The 23231-nt window shown below is 39.3% G+C and overlaps 1 protein-coding gene across 7 annotated transcripts in view; it reads right to left on the minus strand.

Annotated features, from left to right (window-relative positions):
- LOC132817052 (R3H domain-containing protein 1-like) overlaps nucleotides 1-23231 on the minus strand; it is a 164384-nt gene that overhangs the window by 102697 nt on the left and 38456 nt on the right. For 6 of the 7 annotated variants that reach the window (XM_060827126.1, XM_060827127.1, XM_060827128.1 and 3 more), the window contains exons 4-7: nucleotides 8209-8332; nucleotides 8036-8114; nucleotides 5126-5185; nucleotides 4900-5040 (exon numbers count right to left, since the gene is read on the minus strand). In XM_060827126.1, the coding sequence (XP_060683109.1) occupies nucleotides 4900-5040; nucleotides 5126-5185; nucleotides 8036-8114; nucleotides 8209-8332 (404 nt within the window). Of the gene's footprint in view, nucleotides 1-4899; nucleotides 5041-5125; nucleotides 5186-8035; nucleotides 8115-8208; nucleotides 8333-13900; nucleotides 13991-15796; nucleotides 15839-23231 lie in introns of all 7 variants that reach the window. The other variant, XM_060827130.1, reaches the window with a different exon arrangement.

The following is a 23231-nucleotide window of genomic DNA, read 5'->3' on the forward strand; positions in this document are numbered from 1 at the left end:
ATCCTTGCTCAGATCTTACGCTATTATTTAATAAAGCTGAAGATACTGCATGCATTAACTGCTCTCTCCACTTGTTCTATCACTGTCAATGTCTCAAAAGTTGTTTTCTGTGTACCAATTTACTGTGATATATTCAGTTTAAATAGGTATGAATGCTAGAGTTTAAGCACACTTGCAGAATTTGATGCAAATTTGGGATTCCTTCCTTCAAACAGGGAAGGCATCACAAATTATTTTTCTATTTGCATTTTGCAATAATGGACAAATTTTCGTGGCTATAGAATGGAATAAATGAAACCTTAATTGTACAAGTATTAATTAGACATTTGGCACAAGGTGTACTAATTTTTGTACATCTGTAACAACACAAATAAGATTTGCAAAATCTTGGTATGTAATGAAAACAAGAACCAGTTTCATAAAGATAAATGAAGAAAAATTATGTATTGCCACTAAGAGAGGAGTAGACAGCATGCTTAATGTTAAACTCTGCACAACTTGCTTAAACCATGCGTAGAATATTTTCAATATTGCTAATAATTACTCTGCGTTACATTGTTAATGCCATCATGCAATGCCTTCATCATCGTTCCTACCATTTCCTATGCAAGTCCACCAAGTCAGGTTTGTTGCTGTCACAACACAAACATACCAAGTTATCAATATTCTCTATGATAATGGAACATTATCCCTCCTTTAAGTCACTCCAGTCTGACATGGTTGAGTACATCACATCTCTCCAATATTTGTCCTGTTGCCTAAACCAAAGAGATTTGCTTTGCTTAATTTCAAGCTAACATATTTAATTACTTGTAGCAACTTTCCATTCACAACCTGATCCCTTTGGAATCCCAGAGCAATCTATCCTGCATCCTTCATATTCTTTATCCAAAGGCTGCTAACTTGATGATACCACCACATGGGACAACATGCCACAAATACAGGGATGTTTCCCGTTGCCATAATTCCGGTCTCACCTACAGCCTTGGTTTTCAGAATTGCCTGACATGCGGTCTTGCAATAAACTGCAAATCACTCAAAAACAAAACTTTGGGAATATCAAAGCTATAGCTTTAAAATTTACATCCCAACTGAAAACTGCATTTTGGAAATCAATTCAAATTGGTTACTGCCCTCTACCTTACACTCAAGCAGACAGCTTGCAACTTTGGTGCAATAGCTCAGCCAAACATATAGAATCATAAAATCCCTACAGTGTGGAAGCAGGCCATTCGGCTGGAGCTCACAGCAACCTTCTGAACAGCATTCCTCCCAGACTCATCCCCTCCCTTTCCTATCCCTGCATTTACCATGACTAATGCACCTGTCTAGCACATCTGTGAACACTATGGGTAATTTAGAATAGCCAATCCTCATCACCAGCACATCTTTGTTTGTGACCCAACAGCATGGGTTCAATTCCCATCATCGATGAGGTCACCATGAAAGGCTCTCCTTCTAAACCTCTTTCCTCAGAGGTTTGGTGACTCTCAGGTTAAATCACCACCAGTCACTTCTCTCTCTATTGAGAGAGCAGCACTTATGGTATGGTAAGACAATGGCAACACAACAACAGGACTATGGGAGGAAACCGGAGCACTGAGGAAATCAATGCAGACACGGGAGAACATGCAAACTCCACACACAGTGGCTCAAGGGTGGAATTGAACCCAGGTCCTGACACCATGAGACAGCAGTGCTAACCAATGAGCCACCATGCTGCCCTATTTAACTTCAACTCCATAAACATTTCTATTCCCAAAATCACAGCCATTTCTCATTCTCTTTTCTGTTCATTCACAGAGTGTGGGTGTTGCTGGCTCGGCCAGCATGTTATCATCCATCAAGAACTGTACGGTGGGCTCAGTGGTTAGCACTGCTGCCTCACAGTGCCAGGGTCCCAGGTTCAATTCCAGCCTTGGGTGACTGTCTGTGTAGAGTTCGCTCATTCTTCCGTTGTCTGTGTGGGTTCCTCCAGGTACTCTGATTTCCTCCCACATTACAAAAGGTGTGCAGGTCAGATGAATTGGCGATGCTAAATTGTCCATAGTTGTTAGGTGCAATAGTCAGAGGGGGTGGGTTACTCTTCAGAGGGTTGGTGTGGACTTGTTGGGCTGAAGGGTCTGTTTCCACTCTGTAGGGAATCTAATGTAACTGCAGGTCTGAAGTCATGTCAGTCAGACAGCAGATTCATTTCCCTGAAGGGTATTAGTGAAACAGTTGGGCTTTTCTGACAATTGAGAAGTCATCATTTGACTCTTATTCAAATTCCATCACCTGCCATCGCGAGATTTGAACTCTGGCTTTTGAACCATCGTTCCTACATTCAACCATTGTTATCCCTTATCCAATATTCTTGTTCTTCTGATCTACAAAAGATCCGACACCCTTATTACTCAAATTTACAATAAAATCTTACATTTGACAGCCCTCAGGTGCAATCTACTGCGGAGACTGATTTCATGCACCTTTGCACCATTTCGGGCAACAATCAGGCAGGCCGTATGAAAATATGAATTCAGTGCAATAGTAGGCCATTCAGCTCCATTAACCTTGCTGTTCAACAAGACCATGATTGTTCTGAATGTGGCATCAACTCTGCATTCCTATCTACCCCAAAAACTAGAGATTCTTGGCTAACAAGACAGGCAACCTACAGCTTCCCTGAAAATATTCAATGACCACATCGCCACTGCTCTCGAGGAAAGAGTTTCAAAGACTCAAAAGAATTCTCATTTTTGGCTTAAAATTCTCATTTCTGACTTAAGCCTTGTGCCCTACTTGCAGTCTCTCCAATAAAGGGAAACATTCTATTCTGCAACCACACTATCAAGTGCTCTCAGAACCTTGTATCTCAAGAAAATCACCTCGTTCCTCTAAATTTCAATAGAAGAAAGATACAACTTGTCCAATCTTTCCTTATAAAGGTAATCCATATATTCCAGGCATCAGTTGGGGCAGTATTGTGGCTTAGTGGTTAGCACTACTGCCTCAGCGCCAGGGACCCGTATTCGATTCCAGGCTAGGGCAACTGTCTGTGTGGAATTTGCACATTCTCACCCTGTCTGCGTGGGTTTTCTCTGGGTATTCCGGTTTCCTCCCACAATCCAAAGACGTGCAGGTCAGGTGAAATTGCCCATAGTGTTAAGTGCATTAGTCGGAGTTAAATATAGGTTAGGGGAATGGGTCTGGGTGGGTTGCTCTTTGGAGGGCCAGTGTGGACTGGTTGGGCCAAATGGCCTGTTTCCATCCTGTAGGGATTCTAATCTAATCTTTTCTGAACCACGTCCTTAGAACATTACAAAAGAAATAGAGCAGGAGTCAGCCATCTGGCCCATCACGCCTGCTCTGCCATTCACCAAGACCATGGCTGAGATTTTTGTGGACTTTGTTCCACTTGCCTGCCTGTTTACCATAGCACCTAATTGCTATACTGTTCAAAAATCTATCTTTGCCTTAAAAAGCATTCAACAAGGTAGCTTCAACTATTTCACCGCACAGGAAATTCCACAGATTCACAGCCCTTTTGAGTGAAGAAGTTTCAACTCCACTCAATCTTATATCTCCTCCCCTTATTTTGAGGCTATATCCCCCAAATCTAGTTTTACTCGCCAATGAAAGCAGCCTCCTGTGTCTATGTTATCCATTCCCATCAAATATTACTGTAAGATTCCTCATTCTTCTAAATTTGAGTCATTATAGTACCACTCTATTCAATGTCTCATTAGGCAACCTTCTCAATTCCAAAATTAATCTTATAAACCTCCTGTGTACCACCTCCAGTGTCAGTACATCCTCCACTAAAATGGTACACTGTATTGCACATTTGGTCTCACTAATACCTTGTCAACTGCAGGAGAGCATCCCAACTTGTGTATTCTATTCACTTTCCAATAAACAACATATTTCATTCTAAGTCACTTGCTGTGATTCATGTACTGGCAACCCCAAATCCCATCCCACTAGCTGTTGAGCAATCTCTACTTAAATAAAACGTGGTTTTTCTATTCTACCTACTAAAGTGGGCATTGACATTTTTTACATTACATTCTAGATTTTGAGTTTTTTGCCTGTTCATTTAATCTTTAATCCCTTCATTGATTACGGTCTTCTTCACAACTTAATTTCCTATCTATCATTGTATCATCAGCGTATTTAGCAATAGTTTCGGTTCCTTTATCCAAATTATTTCTGCAGATTGTCAATAAGTGAGGCTCAGCACCAATCCCCGCTGCACATCATTGTCACATCCTGCCACCACAACCCATTTATGCTAATCCTCTGCTTCCTATTTGCCAAGCAATTCTCTATCTACGCTAATTTATCTCCTACACTATGGGTTCTTATTTTTCAAAGGAGCCATGGATGTGATACTTCGTTAAATGCCTTCTGGATATCTGAAAATTGTACATTCATCAATTTATCTATGCTGCCCGTTACTTCCTCAAATGAACTCCAATGAATTAATCAGGTATGATTTTCATTTCACAAAATCATGTTGAATCTGCTTGACTGAATTAACAATAACTTGCTTAATAACAGATTCTGGCACTTTCTCCCTTACAAATGGCCTATAGCATCCTGCTTTCTATCTCCCTCCTTTCTTGAATTGCAGAGGACTTCTGCAGAATTTAGGGAGTTTTGGAAAACTAAATACAAGGCAATCATCTCAGCGGCCATTTCTTTTAATAGCCTAAGATGAAGCCCGTCAGCCCCAGGAATCTGTCAGATTTCAGTTCTTTTCAATTTTCTCAGTTTCCTTTTCTGACGATGATTGTTTAAAGTTCCTCACTCTTAATACCAGCATCTAATTCAACGTTCAAGTGAATATTTATGAAAACAAATCAAATTATTAACTCAATTATAAATAAAAAACATTTCAGTAGTTAAATCACTTACATTCTTGTGTTGCTAGTTTTGTTTATGATCACAGCTTTTCCTGTTTGGTCAACATTGTGATCCAAGCCAAAGTATGCAGCCACTCTGTGCAACAACATCCTATGATAGGAGGTCATTGGAGGAAACTTCCTATATTGAATACTAAAGAGGAAGAAAGAGACACCACTGGTGACAATACACAAGCTGTGAAAACATATTCAGCGAAGACATCAATATCAGTTCTTACTTGTTATTACTGATAAAATCCAGAATTTCTTGTTCTAACTTCAGCAACATCATTCTATCCCTGGAGAACAAAAAAAAGTCCATCAGTAGTGCTCATTTGCTAAATATGTAACATGGTTCAAATGGTTGAAATTTAAAAACTAGGAGCTATATACTTATCAAATAAATTCCCTACAAGCACAACATAATTTTTTCCATCAATGATGAATGTACTGCCAAAAATTGAGTGCTTTTTCCAGTATGCATGTACAGGTTGCTTAAACACAAAACAATCTATGCATTACTCTACTTATGTAACAGTTAACAGATATGCATTCAATTTCTAAATAAAAGGCTACAAAGTCAAAAATTAAACCAGGTAGGGCCTTCCATTTATCACCGGGCTCAGTGTGTTCTTCTATGAAGCCAAAGAAAACCATATGGAGTTGGATCTACTGACATTTCTAGCAACAGAAGCTCAGAAAGAAGTTAATCCCCTGTTGCAGACTCAGAATCTGATTCACAAGAAACCCATGGGATTCTTCCTATTTGGCTACAGCTAATCCAGTAAAAGAATGTCTTGATGGGTACAACAGATTTGCTTGTATAAAAAGTGAATTGGTGTTGTTGATGTGGTTAAGTATCCACAAAATCTCTGCTCCTAACTATACCCAAACCTATACAACTGAAACAAATTGCATGTGTCTCAACAGTCATACAGATTGTGCCTATGTAGATTTTGCAGTAGCCTGAAACCTCAAACAAACAAAACTTGTGCAGCAACTCCTGATGAAGGGCTTATGCCCGAAACGTCAAATTTCCTATTCCTTGGATGCTGCCTGACCTGCTGTGCTTTAACCAGCAACGCATTTTCAACTGTGATCTCCAGCATCTGCAGACCTCATTTTTTACCCCCAGCAACTTTCATGACTGATTTCTCAAATCACCTTGCAGACAATGAATTAGAAGTGGAGTCATGCTATGTTGTGGACAATGCCCACAGCACAGATTAAGGGTGGACAAACATCATTGAGATGAACAATGAGTTACTACTAAGTAAAAACTAAAAAACCAAAATTCAGAATCAAACATAGAAATTACTGAAAAGCTCAGCAAGTCGGGCAGCATCTGTGGAGAGAAATCAGAGCTAATGTTTCCGGTCAAAATGTCCGTTCCTCAGAACTCTTGATCCAAAACATGAACTCTGACTTCTCTCTGTAGGTACTGCCAGACCTGCTGAGCTTTTCCAGCAATTTCTGTTTCTGTTGAATTAATACTATTGGTTGGATGGCGTTGTTCGATTCAGTTGTGAATTCTACGCTGTGCTAACCGGACACTATTCATAGGACGAACATCTGCAATATCACTGTAGGAAAGTACACATGCATACAAAAGGCAAAACAGGAATTGCATAACTGAAACAGTCTTTGCAGAAATAGTTAAAAGGGTCTCTGGGATTCATTGTCATAATTTAGGTGATACATAAAATCCTATTTTACATCTTTTATTAAAGGAAAGGAAACATTTGTAGAAGGATAACCAACTATCATGTTCATTATCTATGTAATGCTGTACCATGTAGTTCTATCAAAATAGAGGTTTTCTTTCACTATTTTGTGCTCAAAGTACAATGGCTGTCCAAAGGCACAATCACCAAGATTTACCATCTTTCCTGAGTGATTTTCGATGTGCTAGACTCCAAACAACATCACACCTGAAGGACCAAAAGCCTCTGGAATAGAGCAGAGTTACAGTCTCTCCTCTTGCTCAACCTTCTACTGAGCTGTGATACTTTTAGCAGAAATGCATCCTTACATAAAGGCTTATCTCTAAGATTAATCTTTTCGTGGAAGGTTTCTTTGGAGAATGTGACTGCCATCAGCCAATGCACCAATGATGGCAGTAGAACGTGAGTACGTTATGGTCAACTTGCAGTTTAATCCATTTTCATATCATTTTCTCTCAAAATTTCAGTTACAATTGTAGTTAGCACGAGCCAAGACTGAACTCAGGAGAAATAGCTGTCACTTAAATATTACAGTTGTTCAACAAGTTGAACAGCAGCAAAACAGAAAATCCAACTGTAAATGCCAGCTACCTGTAAAATTATAATTTTGTGGGTAAAAGCTTGGCTACATTGAACCAAGATTAAGTTATTAGTTAAGCATTTCTATCAAAGGTTAATATGGATCAGTTTTACTACCTGTGAGATCACGGCATTTATCATAATTACAGCACAAGGCTGTTCAATGCCTAAGTATGTTAATGCTTCAATTGTTCATAATTTAGTTCCACAATCTTGCTCATTCCCCCATGTAGCAATAAAACTATTTGCTATGCATACTTGCAATATTGCTGAATATTTGATTGGAGATCAGCCTTAAAAGACCTCGTACAGGAAGAGTGCACGGTTATTTATTTAGAAAATGTATAAGTTTGTATCTAGTTTACAGTTAAAACAAGTAGAACCTGGCAGAGTACAGTTTTCCATCCTGGCATAATCATGTACTAGATTTTCATAATACAATTATTGAACAGCTTCTGCTAGCTTTAGTTCTTTGTTGAAAGACTATTTTTACTATCTCCATTTGGTAGTAATTTTCTTGTTTGCATCTTTGGAAATGTAGTTTTTATTGTGTTTAATCAATTATGTAGCTGTAACATACATTGTTTTACAACTACTGGTAGTGGTTCAGAATCCTTCAAATCATTAAGGCAACCATGGTTACAATTCAGAGCTGCTGAAAGGAAGGTAAGCATACATTTATTTGACCAGTAAACTATTACTTGGTAAATAACTGTGGCTTTGATCTTTCATCTCTAGCACAAATAAGTTTTCCTAATTTGTATAGACTGTGCATCATGAGCACTATGTATCTCAACATATTGCATCTTTTACATATAAAATCAGAAATGTCAGTTTTATATATACCTGGGATTATTTTTCAAAGTATTTACTAAAAATTCATGAAGATCTATTCCAGTGGAATCTGTGTATTCTTGGCTGGAATCTGGTTAAGACAGAGAGAATGAGAAGTTTCATATATTCATAAGTAAATCATCAGTTACCAAAATCTTGAAATATCTTCATGAAGAAACGCAAACCTCTCGATAACATTTTTTTATTTATTTTATCTGGTTTCTCTGCGCATTCTTCCTTTTCAGCTTCATCTTTTATGGTCTGTTCTTCTTTATCAAATGCTTGTGTTAACTGGAGGTGAATTTTGTCCTGTGTAAACACAAAGCAAAATTCTAAGAGAAATATTCCACGTAACAAACAGATTTAATCTATTTATAGTTGTGTGCAACATGTCACATATTATTTCTTTCAATATACTTTGCCAAATTTTTGAAATTAATTTCTAAAAATTGTTAAATACCTCGGATAGTGTCATTGATCCACTCAGGAGACAGAAGTTTCATATCATTTCGAGTTAAATGGAACAGTGCCAGTACAATATTTATTAAGTTAGGTGACATAACTATGAAACACTCTCTCCTCTGACAAATAAATAAAATTGTAACTATATGAAGAACAGTCATTCATTGGTAAAAAGCAAAGATCTGAGGAAAGATGAAATTATGAAGCTGCTAGTCTTACAAATCTGCTGGTTTTCCAGGCATCAGAAAGTGACCTTGCTCACATACACAGAAAAAAAACTATTTCACCATGCACTGAAACTCATTTTGAGGAGATAGACTTTTATACATATTTACCAAACATAGCTGTACCAGGAAGGTCTGGTAACTTGATGCTGGCTGACAATAAACCCATTGTTTAGGCTAGAGTTTAATCTCTAAAACTGAAGGAAGTCATATGTCATCATTCAAAAGATGCAACTTATTAGCAAGTTTCTACCTGCATTTTTCCTTCTCACTCATACATTTCCTGTATTCTCAACAGACAGCGAGAGCAAGAGAAAGCAAGCAAAAGAGCAATAGATAATCAATAAAAGGTGAAGGTCTTACTTCTGAGACAGACAGACAGAGACAGACAGAGACAGACAGAGACAGACAGAGACAGACAGAGACAGACAGAGACAGACAGAGACAGACAGAGACAGACAGAGACAGACAGAGACAGACAGAGACAGACAGAGACGATATGAATGATCAAATCAAGAGATGACATCAGGAAGAAATGAAGATTCATACCAAAATAATGATGAAACGAAAGATGAGATTGGTAAATATTAATTAAACACAAAAAGGTGCTGGTCAAATGAGATTATAATTACAAACTGACTATTGAAACACTACTGGCAAAATCCCCATGATCATTCATAAAAGTGGAAATTCTCCATACATACGTGTACAATGAATATTACTTATAATAAAGATCTCTTGTTTTGAACAAGGCAAAGACCGTATTGGGTATTGGGACTAGCCCTCACCATTTACCTGTTTGTCTCATTTCTCCTGATTGGTTGTTTATTATTCCTGTATACTTCCAGTTCTTTGCAGACTTAAAATGGCTCTTGCTCAACAGGCTCATCATGTTACAGGTTCTTATGACTTTATGAAAAAGCTTTTAAGGTTTACATGCAAGGCATTTCAAAATGTTTAATGATCTCACACACACACGCTGCGTCTTCATTCGTCCTTAAATTTCCATACAGCCTTGACCATTCCCCAATCTTTGCCTGCATAATCAGAACACCATGACAAAAATTTGATGAAGTAAGCCAGTGTTGGCTCTGGTCCAATGATCCTTTGGCATGTCACCTGTCAAGCCAGGTCCATCTATTCACATGCTGGTCAAGCTCCCCAAACATTGCTTTTATCTCTGCCATACAATAGTCAATATTTATGCAAAACTGCAAGTCTACCTTTTTAAACTGCTGTCACTGCAAGGGCTAGATAACAGAAGTGGTCTTCATGATAATGACTAAAGCTGAAAAGTTTAGCCACCATGGTCAGAAGGCCTCAAAAGGATTGAAAACATCAAATATTTGAAACAAAATCACCAAACACCAGTGTGAGGACATTAGGGGTGAATCTACAGTACTGGACTGCAGCGGTTCAAGAAGGTAACTCACCACCACCTTAAGGACAACTAGCGACAGGCAATGAATAATGACCGCTGCAAATGTGTTGCTGGTCAAAGCACAGCAGGCCAGGCAGCATCTCAGGAATAGAGAATTCGAAGTTTCGAGCATAAGCCCTTCATCAGGAATAAGAGAGAGAGAGCCAAGCAGGCTAAGATAAAAGGTAGGGAGGAGGGACTAGGGGGAGGGGCGATGGAGGTGGGATAGGTGGAAGGAGGTCAAGGTGAGGGTGATAGGCCGGAGTGGGGTGGGGGCGGAGAGGTCAGGAAGAGGATTGCAGGTTAGGAGGGCGGTGCTGAGTTGAGGGAACCGACTGAGACAAGGTGGGGGGAGGGGAAATGAGGAAACTGGAGAAATCTGAATTCATACCTTGTGGTTGGAGGGTTCCCAGGCGGAAGATGAGGCGCTCCTCCTCCAGCCGTCGTGTAGTTGTGTTCTGCCGGTGGAGGAGTCCAAGGACCTGCATGTCCTCGGTGGAGTGGGAGGGGGAGTTAAAGTGTTGAGCCACGGGGTGATTGGGTTGGTTGGTTCGGGCGGCCCGGAGGTGTTCTCTGAAGCGTTCCGCAAGTAAGCGGCCTGTCTCACCATGCGGAACGCTTCAGACTCCTCTATATTGGTGAGACAGGCCGCTTACTTGCGGAACGCTTCAGACTCCTCTATATTGGTGAGACAGGCCGCTTACTTGCGGAACGCTTCAGAGAACACCTCCGGGCCGCCTGAACCAACCAACCCAATCACCCCGTGGCTCAACACTTTAACTCCCCCTCCCACTCCACCGAGGACATGCAGGTCCTTGGACTCCTCCACCGGCAGAACACAACTACATGACGGCTGGAGGAGGAGCGCCTCATCTTCCGCCTGGGAACCCTCCAACCACAAGGTATGAATTCAGATTTCTCCAGTTTCCTCATTTCCCCTCCCCCCACCTTGTCTCAGTCGGTTCCCTCAACTCAGCACCGCCCTCCTAACCTGCAATCCTCTTCCTGACCTCTCCGCCCCCACCCCACTCCGGCCTATCACCCTCACCTTGACCTCCTTCCACCTATCCCACCTCCATCGCCCCTCCCCCTAGTCCCTCCTCCCTACCTTTTATCTTAGCCTGCTTGGCTCTCTCTCTCTTATTCCTGATGAAGGGCTTATGCTCGAAACGTCGAATTCTCTATTCCTGAGATGCTGCCTGGCCTGCTGTGCTTTGACCAGCAACACATTTGCAGCTGTGATCTCCAGCATCTGCAGACCTCATTTTTTACTTAAATGAATAATGACCAACAAGCATTGTCCATGATCCACGAGGTAATTAAAAAGAAAATCACTAATCATTTCATTCAAAAGTAGGAGGCAACCAACGAATAGACAAGAAAATAATTCCTTAAATTACAATACAGGAACAGGAGCGAAGGACAGAGCCAAAAATAATTATTTCATGTGTACAGCCTGCTGGGAAATACAGACACTGGAGCTACAGTGCTACCTACTGTTGGGATATTGAAGCTCTAAGTTAGCGAATAATCATTCTAACATTACAAGTTTAACTGCTACCTCTGAAGTTACATTCCAGGTATTATCAAAATGATGTAATCAGGAGAACAGCACAGAAGTATGACACAAGCTATGTATACTACTACACAAAATGTAATATCTGAATTATTAAGATTACATATTTGAGCAACTGTTATTCAATATTTTTATGTTCTCTACCACACCAATTGTCATAAACCACCTACAATCCTTTTTTCAAAGCATATCAAGGAAATTAGATTAAATTACACACAGTCTTAACACATGAAAACAAAACGGAAAGAACAAACATTATTATCAGTCAAAATCACAACAAAAAACAATGTCTCAATTATTACAGTTTCAGTCTGCATAGATCACATTACTAACTCAGCTAGTTTTTAAAAATTCATTCATGGGATGGGGGCATTGCTGGCTCAGCCAGCATTTATTGCCAATTCCTCAATGCCCAGGGAACAGTTATGGGTTAACCACATTGTTGTCAGCCTGGAGTCACATATAGGCCTGACCAGGTAAGATGGCAGTTTTCTCCCTTAAGGCCACTAGTGATGGGTTTTTCTGACAATCAAATAATTATCATTATTGGACTGTTAATTCTAGACTTTTTTCTTTGAATTCAAATGTTAGTATTTGCCATAGCAGGATTTGAACCCTGATCCCCCAAATATTGAGTGTCTCTGGATTAAACAGTCCAGCAATAAAACAACTAGGGTATCAACCCCCAACTCACCAGCTCACCCCATTACATCCCAGTTACACAGCCATTTACCAGTCTGGACTGTCTCACTTTCACTGAGCAAACCAAATCCCACTTCTTTTAAAACTCAAAATCATACAACATTGATGAAATAGCAATCTTTACCATTACTGTTCTATTCTACAATCAAACATTCCAAGTCCAAAATGAACAAAGCTGTTAGAGTGTACACCTGTCATGCTCCTAAGTGCAAACATTTACACATAGCAACTAATTAAGATCAAAGAAATAATAATTAATTAAAACAGTTTAAAGCTTTAAAGTTATGGCATAAAACAGGCACATACTTCAAACTTGGTAAACTATCACCATAATAAATAAGTCAAGCTGCACTGACTTATTCCATTCCCAATCTAAAACTTGGCCTCCTAAACAGTTTCAATTAAACTCTATAGAAGTTTGACAAACAAACATCCCATCTTTATACCTTTCTGTAATTAACAGCAACTTCACATCACAACTGCTGCTTTAAATTTTTTGGACAAAAGGTCCTTTTCATAGTGAAACTTGGATAGCTGAGGTTAAATCTCACCAGCTTTGTATAAGTGTGTTTTATGTTCCGTAGAACAACATCATAACTTTTTGTGCACCCACTAAGCTGTGTTTCCTCCTTTAAAGAAAGCAAGCAAACCTGGAATACATGATCCCTATTCCTGCTCTGACGTTTCATATTCGTGAAGACAACCATTCACAACTTTGAAATTCAAGCTACATATACAAAAATTTGGTGTAGTACATCTGCATTCACAGATTCATTCCCAACAAATTTCTAATCAATGTAATAAATAAAAGGAAAATCAAAAATGTAATGATGAAATTGAAATCCAATGATTTTGTCTACTGGTCTAAGCAATGAACTTTCCAGTATTAAACATCCATAAAAAGTTAATATTTTCAGGTTATTTTGTGTACAAAGGCAAACCATAACAGGAGAATTAAAATTTATTTTAGGGTTCTCAATAGCACACCAAAAAATCCAACTTGGTAGAAATTATCACCTCTCAATAGATCTAATTGAAAATGGACTTTTGTGAATACTAAAATCCAAAAACTGGAAGCCACCTTCTTTGTCATGCTGTATGATCTTCAAGAGTACAAAAACTGATGTAAACGCAAACTAAATAGTGAAAATTACTACAAGACTAATTACAACTATTTATGAATTCTAGAAAATGCAGTAAAGAGAAATAGGATTAAATTTGGTAGAATTCTTATTACTGACACATTTCTTCTCAGCCTTTCAACCTTAGATTTATACAAATGTTCTTTTCCTCACATTATCAACAAATCAGTTCCTATCCATCTAGATTTGAGTTGATGTATTGCTGCAAGGTAATTGATGCTCATTAAATGCAGGTTGAGAATTTAACAAGACAGTTATTTCTCTCCAAAATGAAAGCATTTATTTCAAGCAGCAAAATACAACACCATGAGGCAAGGGTTTTTGCTTAATCCATTTACTGTTGCATTTTACCTGATTATCCTGTGGAACATCAGCTGTGGGCGGAGGAGAAGACTCTTCACACACAGCCAGGCTCCTTACTAGCTTTAACTTTGCATTTGACTAAAGGAAAACATTCATTGTTAGGGCAAATTCAGTGGTGTAGAAATATATTTATTTAATCAAACATTAGCTCTTGGCAACTGTATACCCTGCAACAGCTTAAAATAAGTTTTGAAAAAACACACTTGCACTTCCAAGTATCTAATTAGTTTTTTTTCATTTGTTTGCTTGTATATTCAACTCATTCTTCCTTCTTGTGTGGTCTGCCTAAATAATAAGACCAATAAAACCAACAGGTTAGCTACCTCATATTCACAGTTGTCTTGCAAAAAATTTGTTCACGTTCCGATTACGGTCTGGCCCAAGCAGTTTCTCTCGACAGTTTTGTCAGTAATGGTTTGCCATTCTCGTCCACACTCAGGGACAGAATGAGGAGGCAGTTACTGAGTCTACCTCAGCTGGAATGGAAATTGAACCCGCACTGTCGGCATTCATCTAAACACTCACGAACTATTCGACCGACTGAACTAACTGACTCCCCATTCAAATCTAAGCTCTCCAATTGAGTTAGATAACAATAATTTGTACTGCCATACTATGTTGTTACAGGGTACAGTTTTCCATGTATTTCCCAATGGCTATTTTGCTTAAATCGTCAATTCTAATAAATATGTATAAAATCTGAAACCCCAAAACACAAATATCAATTTCTTTCAAACGGAGCTTGCCATTTATACAGGGGGCTATATGTACAGTGACATAGTTTTATAATGAAGCAGCATTTATCAGTCTATAATTCAAATTGAACAAGACAAATGTTGCCAAAATCATTAGAACAGGAATATTGAAGTTAGTTCTGTTGTGGAATTAAGGAGTGTCAGATGGGAGTTTCAAACGATGTTATACATACCAACGTGCAGGGTAAGTATGTTTCTCAATATATTGGTGCTCTCATCAAATATAGTTAAAAATAAAAATGTTCAAAGGTTCAACTTAAATTTCGTGCCATCTCCCATAACTTAAGATTCTATGTTTAATTGATTAAATAGAGCAGAGTTCAAATTTGACCTACTTTAGCATTACATAAATTCAAGGTGTCAGCACGCATCTCACAAAAGACAGGCACATAAATTTTGTGCAATTCCGAAGCACACCCAAGAGAAATGGATACACTATATTTTTCCAGAAGTTGCTGACTCATTTCAACTTGGCTACTAATTTCAGAATGCAAATTTTGTCAATTATTGCTATGCATTCGAAACTAATGAAAACATTCTTTCAAAAAAAAACGGATTTGATTTTTGGTCAATATCTTAAGTTAACATTTTTTTCATGCCAGCCAGCCCTTTTTAAAACAAACAGTTTAGGGGTGTAACTTTTTCCAAATTTGCATAAAATTGGTAACTATAAATACCCAGAGCAAACAATAAATTTATTCTTTTTGACAACAAATTCCCAAAAGGCAAAAAAAAGTTTGCTTTGAGCTCCAAGCACTAACTAGGCACACCATCATGCAAAATTGCTTCTGGTCCAAAAATGCTTTCACAAGAGCAGAATGAAAAACTACACACAGTTAAGCAATCAAAGATACAGATACATCTAAAAGCACCTAACTCATTTTCAACTGAGCATAGAGAACTTTACTAAGTGAAGCACTAAGCCAGTACAAAAAGCACTGCAAAATATTTAGACAGCAAAACCTAAATTGAGCAAGTGTACATGCATGAGAATACAAACTTTTGAGGATACAATGTTGCAATAAATGAAACATGGCTCAAATAAAATACATTTCTGCAAACAATAGTCATAATAGTCATCAAGCATAAATGATTTTCTCTAGCATGCTATGACACACTTCTACTATACCTTTGACCTTTTCCCCGCCTGTCCAAGACTTTGTATTTGTCTCTGCACATTGGACAAGAGATCATTGCAGTAAAATAGTTGAATTCATATGACAACAAATTTCTAAAAGGATCAAACTTGTAATATCCACCTGAACCAAATGGCATTTAATTCAGAATCAAGATACACAAATGCAAATCAAGTGACATGATTCAACAATCAAAAATCTACATCTCAACCTGATAGGCTATGTTGCAGAGGTAAGTCAGTCAAATTTCCTCACTTCTCTGCCAGTACTACAATGCAGTATTCAATTTCAGTAAATGTTAGGCAGAAAAAAAGACTAATTAGGCGTAAGTAGGACACAACTGACCTGTTCTGGTAAGTAAAGGTCTACTACCCAGTTGAAAAAAAACACAACTTAGAGCCATCAACGTAAAATTTGGTCACAACACAGCAAGTTTTCTCTTTATCCACAAGTGATCACAAATTCTAAAGTTGCTAAGGTTATCAGTGATTGAAGTGGCATAACAAAAACATTGGGGAGTTCAATATAGTTATTTTCAGAATCTGGCATGAATGTAAAATTTACAGTATACTTAAGTTCTGTAATTCTCTAATCATAATTACATTTTTGCATATTAATGGTTAGTTTTGCTGACTGACTTCAAGAAAAGCAATTTAACAAGATGAGGTTGCTGAATTTTGGTCTTAGTATACGAAAACAAACTTTCAAAACCTAAAAAAAGGTTAATTTTCTCATTGCTTATAAATGTAATTTGAATTGCATTACTCATGAATTCTCTACGTTTGTAATCTTACATCAAAGAAGTTTGATACATTTTAACCTGTGACTGTAATCAAGACTTTTGACATTGAAATTTAACCAGCATTTTCAGTATTCAGAAAATAACTATGCTCTCTTCAATTAATTCAATAAAATTCTCCATTAGTTCAAACAATTCAATTCCTTCAACCATCCTACCCGGAGCGATATAAAATTCTCTAATTCTGACCTTTGGAGCATCCCCAATTTTCCATTACTTGTAGCATGGACCCAAACTCTAGTATTCCATCCGTAAAACTCTGTCTCTACACACTCCTTTCGACTTTTACGACACTGCTCAAAAGCTCTGCACCAGAATCTTCTCTATCATGCAGTGCCGTCTGATATGTTGAAATGCCTCTGTTACCAGCGTCTTGGGACATTTTATGTTAAAAGGTGCTACAAAAATACAAGTGGTTCTTGTTTTTCAATGATCCTTTTGCCTTCACTACTCCAATGATTCCATTAATCATTCATTGATTTCAGTCCTAAAAGGGTATTCATCTTTAGAATGCTGTTCCCCAGACAGAAAGGGAGGCTAGGTCAACAAGTATACGTCGGTAGGACTTGTTGGGCCGAAGGGCCTGTTTCCATACTGTAGGAATCTAACCTAAATCTAAATCTAATCAAGACCGAGTCAAGACAAATTTTTAAATAACATGGAGTTAAAGGTTACTGGAATGGCAGGAAAGTAGAATTAGGGCCATAATCAAAAAAGCCTTGATATTATCAAATGACAGAGCAAGTTCAAATGCAACAAAGGGTATATCCCTGCTCTATCTTTTTCTCATCCATGATTAAACAGTCTTTTTGAAGACAACTCTGTACTGGTGCATGTTTTGGATTGAGAAACTGATTTTCAGGAACTGGTAATAATTTCTAGGGGACAGTATGGACTGCAGATGCTGGAAGTCACAGTCAACAGATGTGAAGCTGGAACACAAGTCAGACAGAATTGAAGGTGCATGAAAGTCAGCATTTCAGGCTGAAACTGTTTGTGGGGGGGGGGGGGGGAAGCCCCAGAAATATATAGAGGGGGAGGAGTGGGAAGGGTAGGTGGGATGGCAGTAGGTGGACGCAGGTACATAGTTATTGCGATTGGTCAGTGGGAAGGACGAAGTGGATAGGTGAGGAGGAAGATGTTCGGGTTAGAACAGGTCAGGGAGGAGAGGAGGAATGGGGCTAGATATCGGATAAGGTTGGGAAAGAAGGGACTTTAAAGTTGGTGAAGTTGACGTTGAGACCATTGGGCTGTAAGCTACCCAGGTGAAATATAAGATGTTCCTCCAGTTTCTGTTTGGCCTCATTCTGACACTGGAAGAGGCTAAGGATGAACAGGCCTCCAGGAAAGTGGGAGGGGGAATTGAAGTGGATAGAAACTGGAAGGTCAGGTTGGTTAATGCATGCAGAGCACAAATGCTCCGCAAATCGGTCACCGAGTCTGCATTTGGTCTCCCGAATGTAGCGATGACCACATCGGGAGCTACAGATGCAACAGATGAAGTTGGATGATGTGCAGCTAACTATAATGCTCTGCATCTGGAGTTGCATATACATCAGACCAGACAAGGATGGCAAATTTTCTTGCTATAAAAGCAAATAGTGAACCAAATGAAAATAGACGACTATTACCATAACCACTTACAATTCCAAATTTTATATTTGTGATTTTAAAATTTGATTAGCTGCCAAGGTCAGAGTTAAATACATGCCCCCAAGGGAGTATAGCCTAGGGTGCTGGATTATTAGTCCATTGGCAACTCCACACCAGCACCATCCTCTGAAGCAAAAAAGTTGTGCACAATCTACTGTAGCTCGAAAGGTTTAATTTTTTGAAAATGGTGGAAATCTTGATCTTACTACACCAATGTACTCTTTGCAGACACAAGATGCAAGTTGTTAACGTTACACATATTCGTTTGCAGAACAAGACACCTTTCTCAGTCAAAGATTCATTCAGCTCATACTGGGACTGCCTAATGAAGAGAGATTGAATAGCTGGCACCTGTGCTTTTATAAAGAGGAGGAGAGGCATTCTTATTGAAAAATACAAGATTCTTGGGGGACTTAAAAAGGTAGATGCGGAAAAGTTGTTTCCCCTCAAAATAAGCGGTCGCACATCAAAGACAAATGATGAGAAATTTCTTCTGAGGGTACTTAATTTGTGGAATTTATTACTACAGAAGGCTGTGAAGCTAGGATTACTAAATATATTCAAGGCTGAGATATTAAGGAAATGGAACAACAGAACTGAGGACACAGCACTCAAAAGAATATAAAGAAAGCTGGAAAGAATGAAGACTGAGGAGGGATAAAAAGGGGCCATGCAACATCCTTGGCAAACAGAATTAAGGAAAACTCCAATGTTTTATATGTATAGAAGGTAGCTACGGAAAGAGTAGGTTCACTCAAGGACAAAAGGAGGGAATTTATGTGTGATGCTGAAGGAAAAAGTTGAGGTCCTTCAATTCTTTTCACCAGTAAATCACAGAATGAGAAGGACATGGTGGACGTGGAGTCAAGACAGAGGTATGTTGACATTGTAAGGCTTGTCAATACAAAAATGGTGGTGTCGGGGGTTTGAAAAGCATTAAAGTCGATATGTCTGCAGTACATGATGGGATCTATCTCAGAATACTGAGGGGGACAAGGCAGAAAATTGCTGGGGCCTTGTTTGAAATATTTGTACCCTCTTTAGTCACAGGAGAGATCCCAGAAGATTGGAGAATAATAAAGTAGCTCCTTGGTTTAAGAAGGGCAACTGGGATAATCCATGAAATTACAGGCTAGTGAGCCTGACATTAGTGGTTGGGAAATTATCAGAGAAGATTCTTAGGGACAGGATTTGCTCACATTTGGAAAAATATGAACTTATTAGCGATTGTCAACATTGTTGTGTGTGGAGGTTATGCCTCACAAACCTGATTGCGATTTTTGAAGTGACAAGGATGATTGATGAGGGCAGGGTAGTGGATGTTGTTTATATGGAATTCAGAAAGAATTTTGACAAGATCCATCACGATGGAGTTAAAAAACAAAGTTAAAAATTACAACTCTGGGTTATACTCCAACAGTTTTATTTTGAAGCACTAGCTTTTGAAGTGCTGCTTCATCAGTGGTTGTAAAGCAAGACCATAATACACAGAATTTATAGCAATAGATTACAGTGATGCAATGATATATTAAACAAACCAAGATTGTTAAGTCTTTCATCTTTGAGAATGGATTTGCTGGTTTTGGTTCTTTAATATGTAAATCCTAGAACTTCTTTCAAGTCGTATTCTCAAGATAATTTAAGGTTGTACAACAAAAGGTGACATCTCCGCTCAGAAGATGCCTTAAAAAGGTGTGAATCAGACCGGTTCTATTTCCAAAGTGGAATTTACAAGTGTCATATGGATTCACTGCTTGGAATTTCTGCATTTTTAAGCAAAATAGAATGTGTTTGCAAACACAAATTTATCCCATGTATGTGCATGCAGGAGAGAGACAGTGAGTGTGCACTTGTGAGAGAGTGAGGGGCAAGTGACAGTGAGACCCCACTGCAGTATATAATCTCACCCACACACTCTTACATACTCACACACTAATGGAGACCATGTCTCATACACTAGCTCTCTCTCACACGCGCACACATACACCACACACACAGTACCAAGCTTGCACACAGAGAAACACACTCTCTCATGTGCATTCACACACACACACACACACACACACACACACTCTCTGCACGCACGCACACACATCTAAGTTTATGGCATGAATTTGTACTTGCAGATACATTCTATTTTACTCAAATAAAAACGGAGAACCTGCAAGCCATCAATGCAGGCAATGAATCTACATAAATTCCACTTTGGAAATAGAACCAGCCTGACGCAAGGTTGATCCGACTCATACCTTGATTGCATCGTCTGAGCCGAGATATCACATTTAGTTATAAAACCTTAAATTTAATTGAGAATGCAACTTAAAAGAAGTTCTGAAAGCAGCAAATCCATTCTCAAAGTTGAAAGACTTAACAATCTAGGTTCGTTCAATATATCATTGTATTATTGTAATCTATTGCGAAAAATTCTATGTCTTATGGTCCTGCTTCACAACCACCTGAGGAAAAGCAGGGTTTTGAAAGCTAGTGCTTCCAAATAAACCTGCTGGACTATAAAATAACCTGGTATGTGATTTTTAAATTTTGTCCACCCCAGCTCCTCCAAATCAGAAGATGATGAAGGTCCTCACCTTCCACCCCATCATTGCATCATCCTCCGCCACCTACAAACAGACTCCATCACGAGGGACATCTTTCCCTCCCCACACCTCAGTGTTCCAGAGAAAGCATTCCCTCCACAGCTCCCTTGTCAGATCCACCACCTCCATGACTCCCTCATCAGATCCCTCCCTGCCCACCCCCAAAATCACCACCAGTCCACCCTCAATTCCCGCACCTTCCCCTGCCATTGCAGGACGTGCAAAACCTGTACCCACACTTCCTCCCTCACCTCCGTCCAAAGCCCCACATCCGACAGAAATTTACCTGTACCTTCAGCAACGTTGCACCAGATGTGGTCTATATATGTGCAACTGTATATGTGCAACCAGATGTGCGACTCTATCCGTTGCACCAGATGTGGTCTCCTCTACATCAGGGAGACTGGTTGCCAACTTGCAGATCATTTCAGAGAACAGGTCTGGGACACCCGCACCAACCCCACTGGCCAGTGGCTGAACACTTCAACTCTTCCTCCCACTCCAAGGACATGCAGGTCCTGGGCCTCCTCCATTGCCAAACCCTTACTACCCGATGCCTGGAGGAAGAATGGCTCATCTTCCACCTTGGGACCCTGCAACCACATAGGATCAATGTGAATTTCATTCGTTTCCTAATTTCTCCTCCCCTCACATTATTCTAGTCCCTAGCCTCCAACCTGGCACCGTCCTCGACTTGTCCATCACCTTTTCCATCTATCTCCTCCACCCTCCTCTCTGACCTATCACCTTTTCCTCAACTTTCATCTACCTATCGCCTTCTCCGCTACTTTGCCCCAAACCCACCCCCTCCCATTTCTCTCTCAGCCCCCGGACTCATTCCTGATGAAGGGCTTATACCCGAAACGTCGATTCTCCTGCTTCTCAGATGGTGCCTGACCTGCTGTACGTTTCCAGCACCACGCTCTCAACTCAAAAGTTTAGAGGGCAAAGGCAAAGTGCAATTATCGATTATCAAATCAGCCATATTCTCATTGAATGGCGGTGCAGACTTGATAGAATGCAGAAATAAGCCTTTCAGCCTATGTCCTCTGGTCTGCTTGTTGAAGACATGCAAGATGTACTCAGATGAGCACTTGAAATCCCGTAACATACAAAGCTACATTAGAATAGCTAGATGCTTGATGACTGGTGCAGACACGATAGGCTGAAGAGCCTTTTCATTTGCTGAGAATATTAATAGTAAAGATGATAAAAATGACAGTGGTAAAGGTACTCACATTTAATGAAAAAAAAAGTTACAAGTTGCTTTACACAGCAAAATGTCAAGGTTGCTTTTAATCTCACCCAACTCCATTACATTGAACGTCTCCTCTGGAGCTGTCTTTGGCCTCTCCTATTTTTTAATCTACGTTTTGCCCTTTGAATATGTTACTCCAAGCCAAACATCAGGCTCCACATATATGTTAGTAGCACCTAGTTCCATCTCAACAACATTTGGTTTAGTCACAGAATCATACAGATATACAGCACGGAAATAAGACCATTCTGTCCAATTTGTTTATGCCAACCAGGTATCCTATATAAATCTAGTCCCATTTGCCAGCATTTGACCCATATCCCTCTAAACCCTTCCTTGTCATAAACCCATCCAGATGCCTTTAAAATGTTACAATTGTGCCAGCCTCCACCACTTCGTCTAGTAGCTCATTTGATGCACGCACCAGCCCGAGTCAACAAGTTGCCCCTCGGGTCACTTTTAAATCTTTCTCCTCTCACCTTAAACCCATGCCCTCTATTTCTGGACTTCACCCACCCTGGGGAAAAGACCTTGTGCGTCATGATTTTATAAACCTCCATAAGGTCACCCTGACAATGCTTAAAGGGTATGTTCAGGTAGGGAAAGAGTTAAGTTTTGAGAAACAAGAGGTTCAGCTGACCATGGCTCAGATCAGATTAGAACTTAGTTAATAATGATGTGCTGGAGGCAAGGGTAATGGATCTACAAGGTGGTAAAGCATTCATTATGTAGAGCCATTTAACAATATGGGAAGCATTCAGTATGTAAGGTCAGTTTAACAAGGTGAAAAGTATTCATTATGTGAAGCCAGTTAAGATTAAGAACATTCATTGTGGAACAGCATATGGTTTAATCTTTACTATGGATACTCCTGATTGTAATGGTCACCCAGTCAATATGTATGTTGCCTTATCTAGATGCTCCTCCCTGTAAAATGACTATATAATTCATTAAGAAACTGCTGTTTGAGAGAGAAGACTGAGTACTCATGTTTCTGTGCCTATCGGTGATCGTTCTCTCTCCCTCTAGGGCACAGAATAAAGAGGAATGAGGTAAAACTATACTGTGTGGGAGTGTTTTGCTTTGACTAAGGGCGGAAACGGGACAGCAACCCCTCAGCC

Source organism: Hemiscyllium ocellatum, chromosome 7, assembly GCF_020745735.1.
Source record: "Hemiscyllium ocellatum isolate sHemOce1 chromosome 7, sHemOce1.pat.X.cur, whole genome shotgun sequence".
Classification (NCBI taxonomy): domain Eukaryota; kingdom Metazoa; phylum Chordata; class Chondrichthyes; order Orectolobiformes; family Hemiscylliidae; genus Hemiscyllium; species Hemiscyllium ocellatum.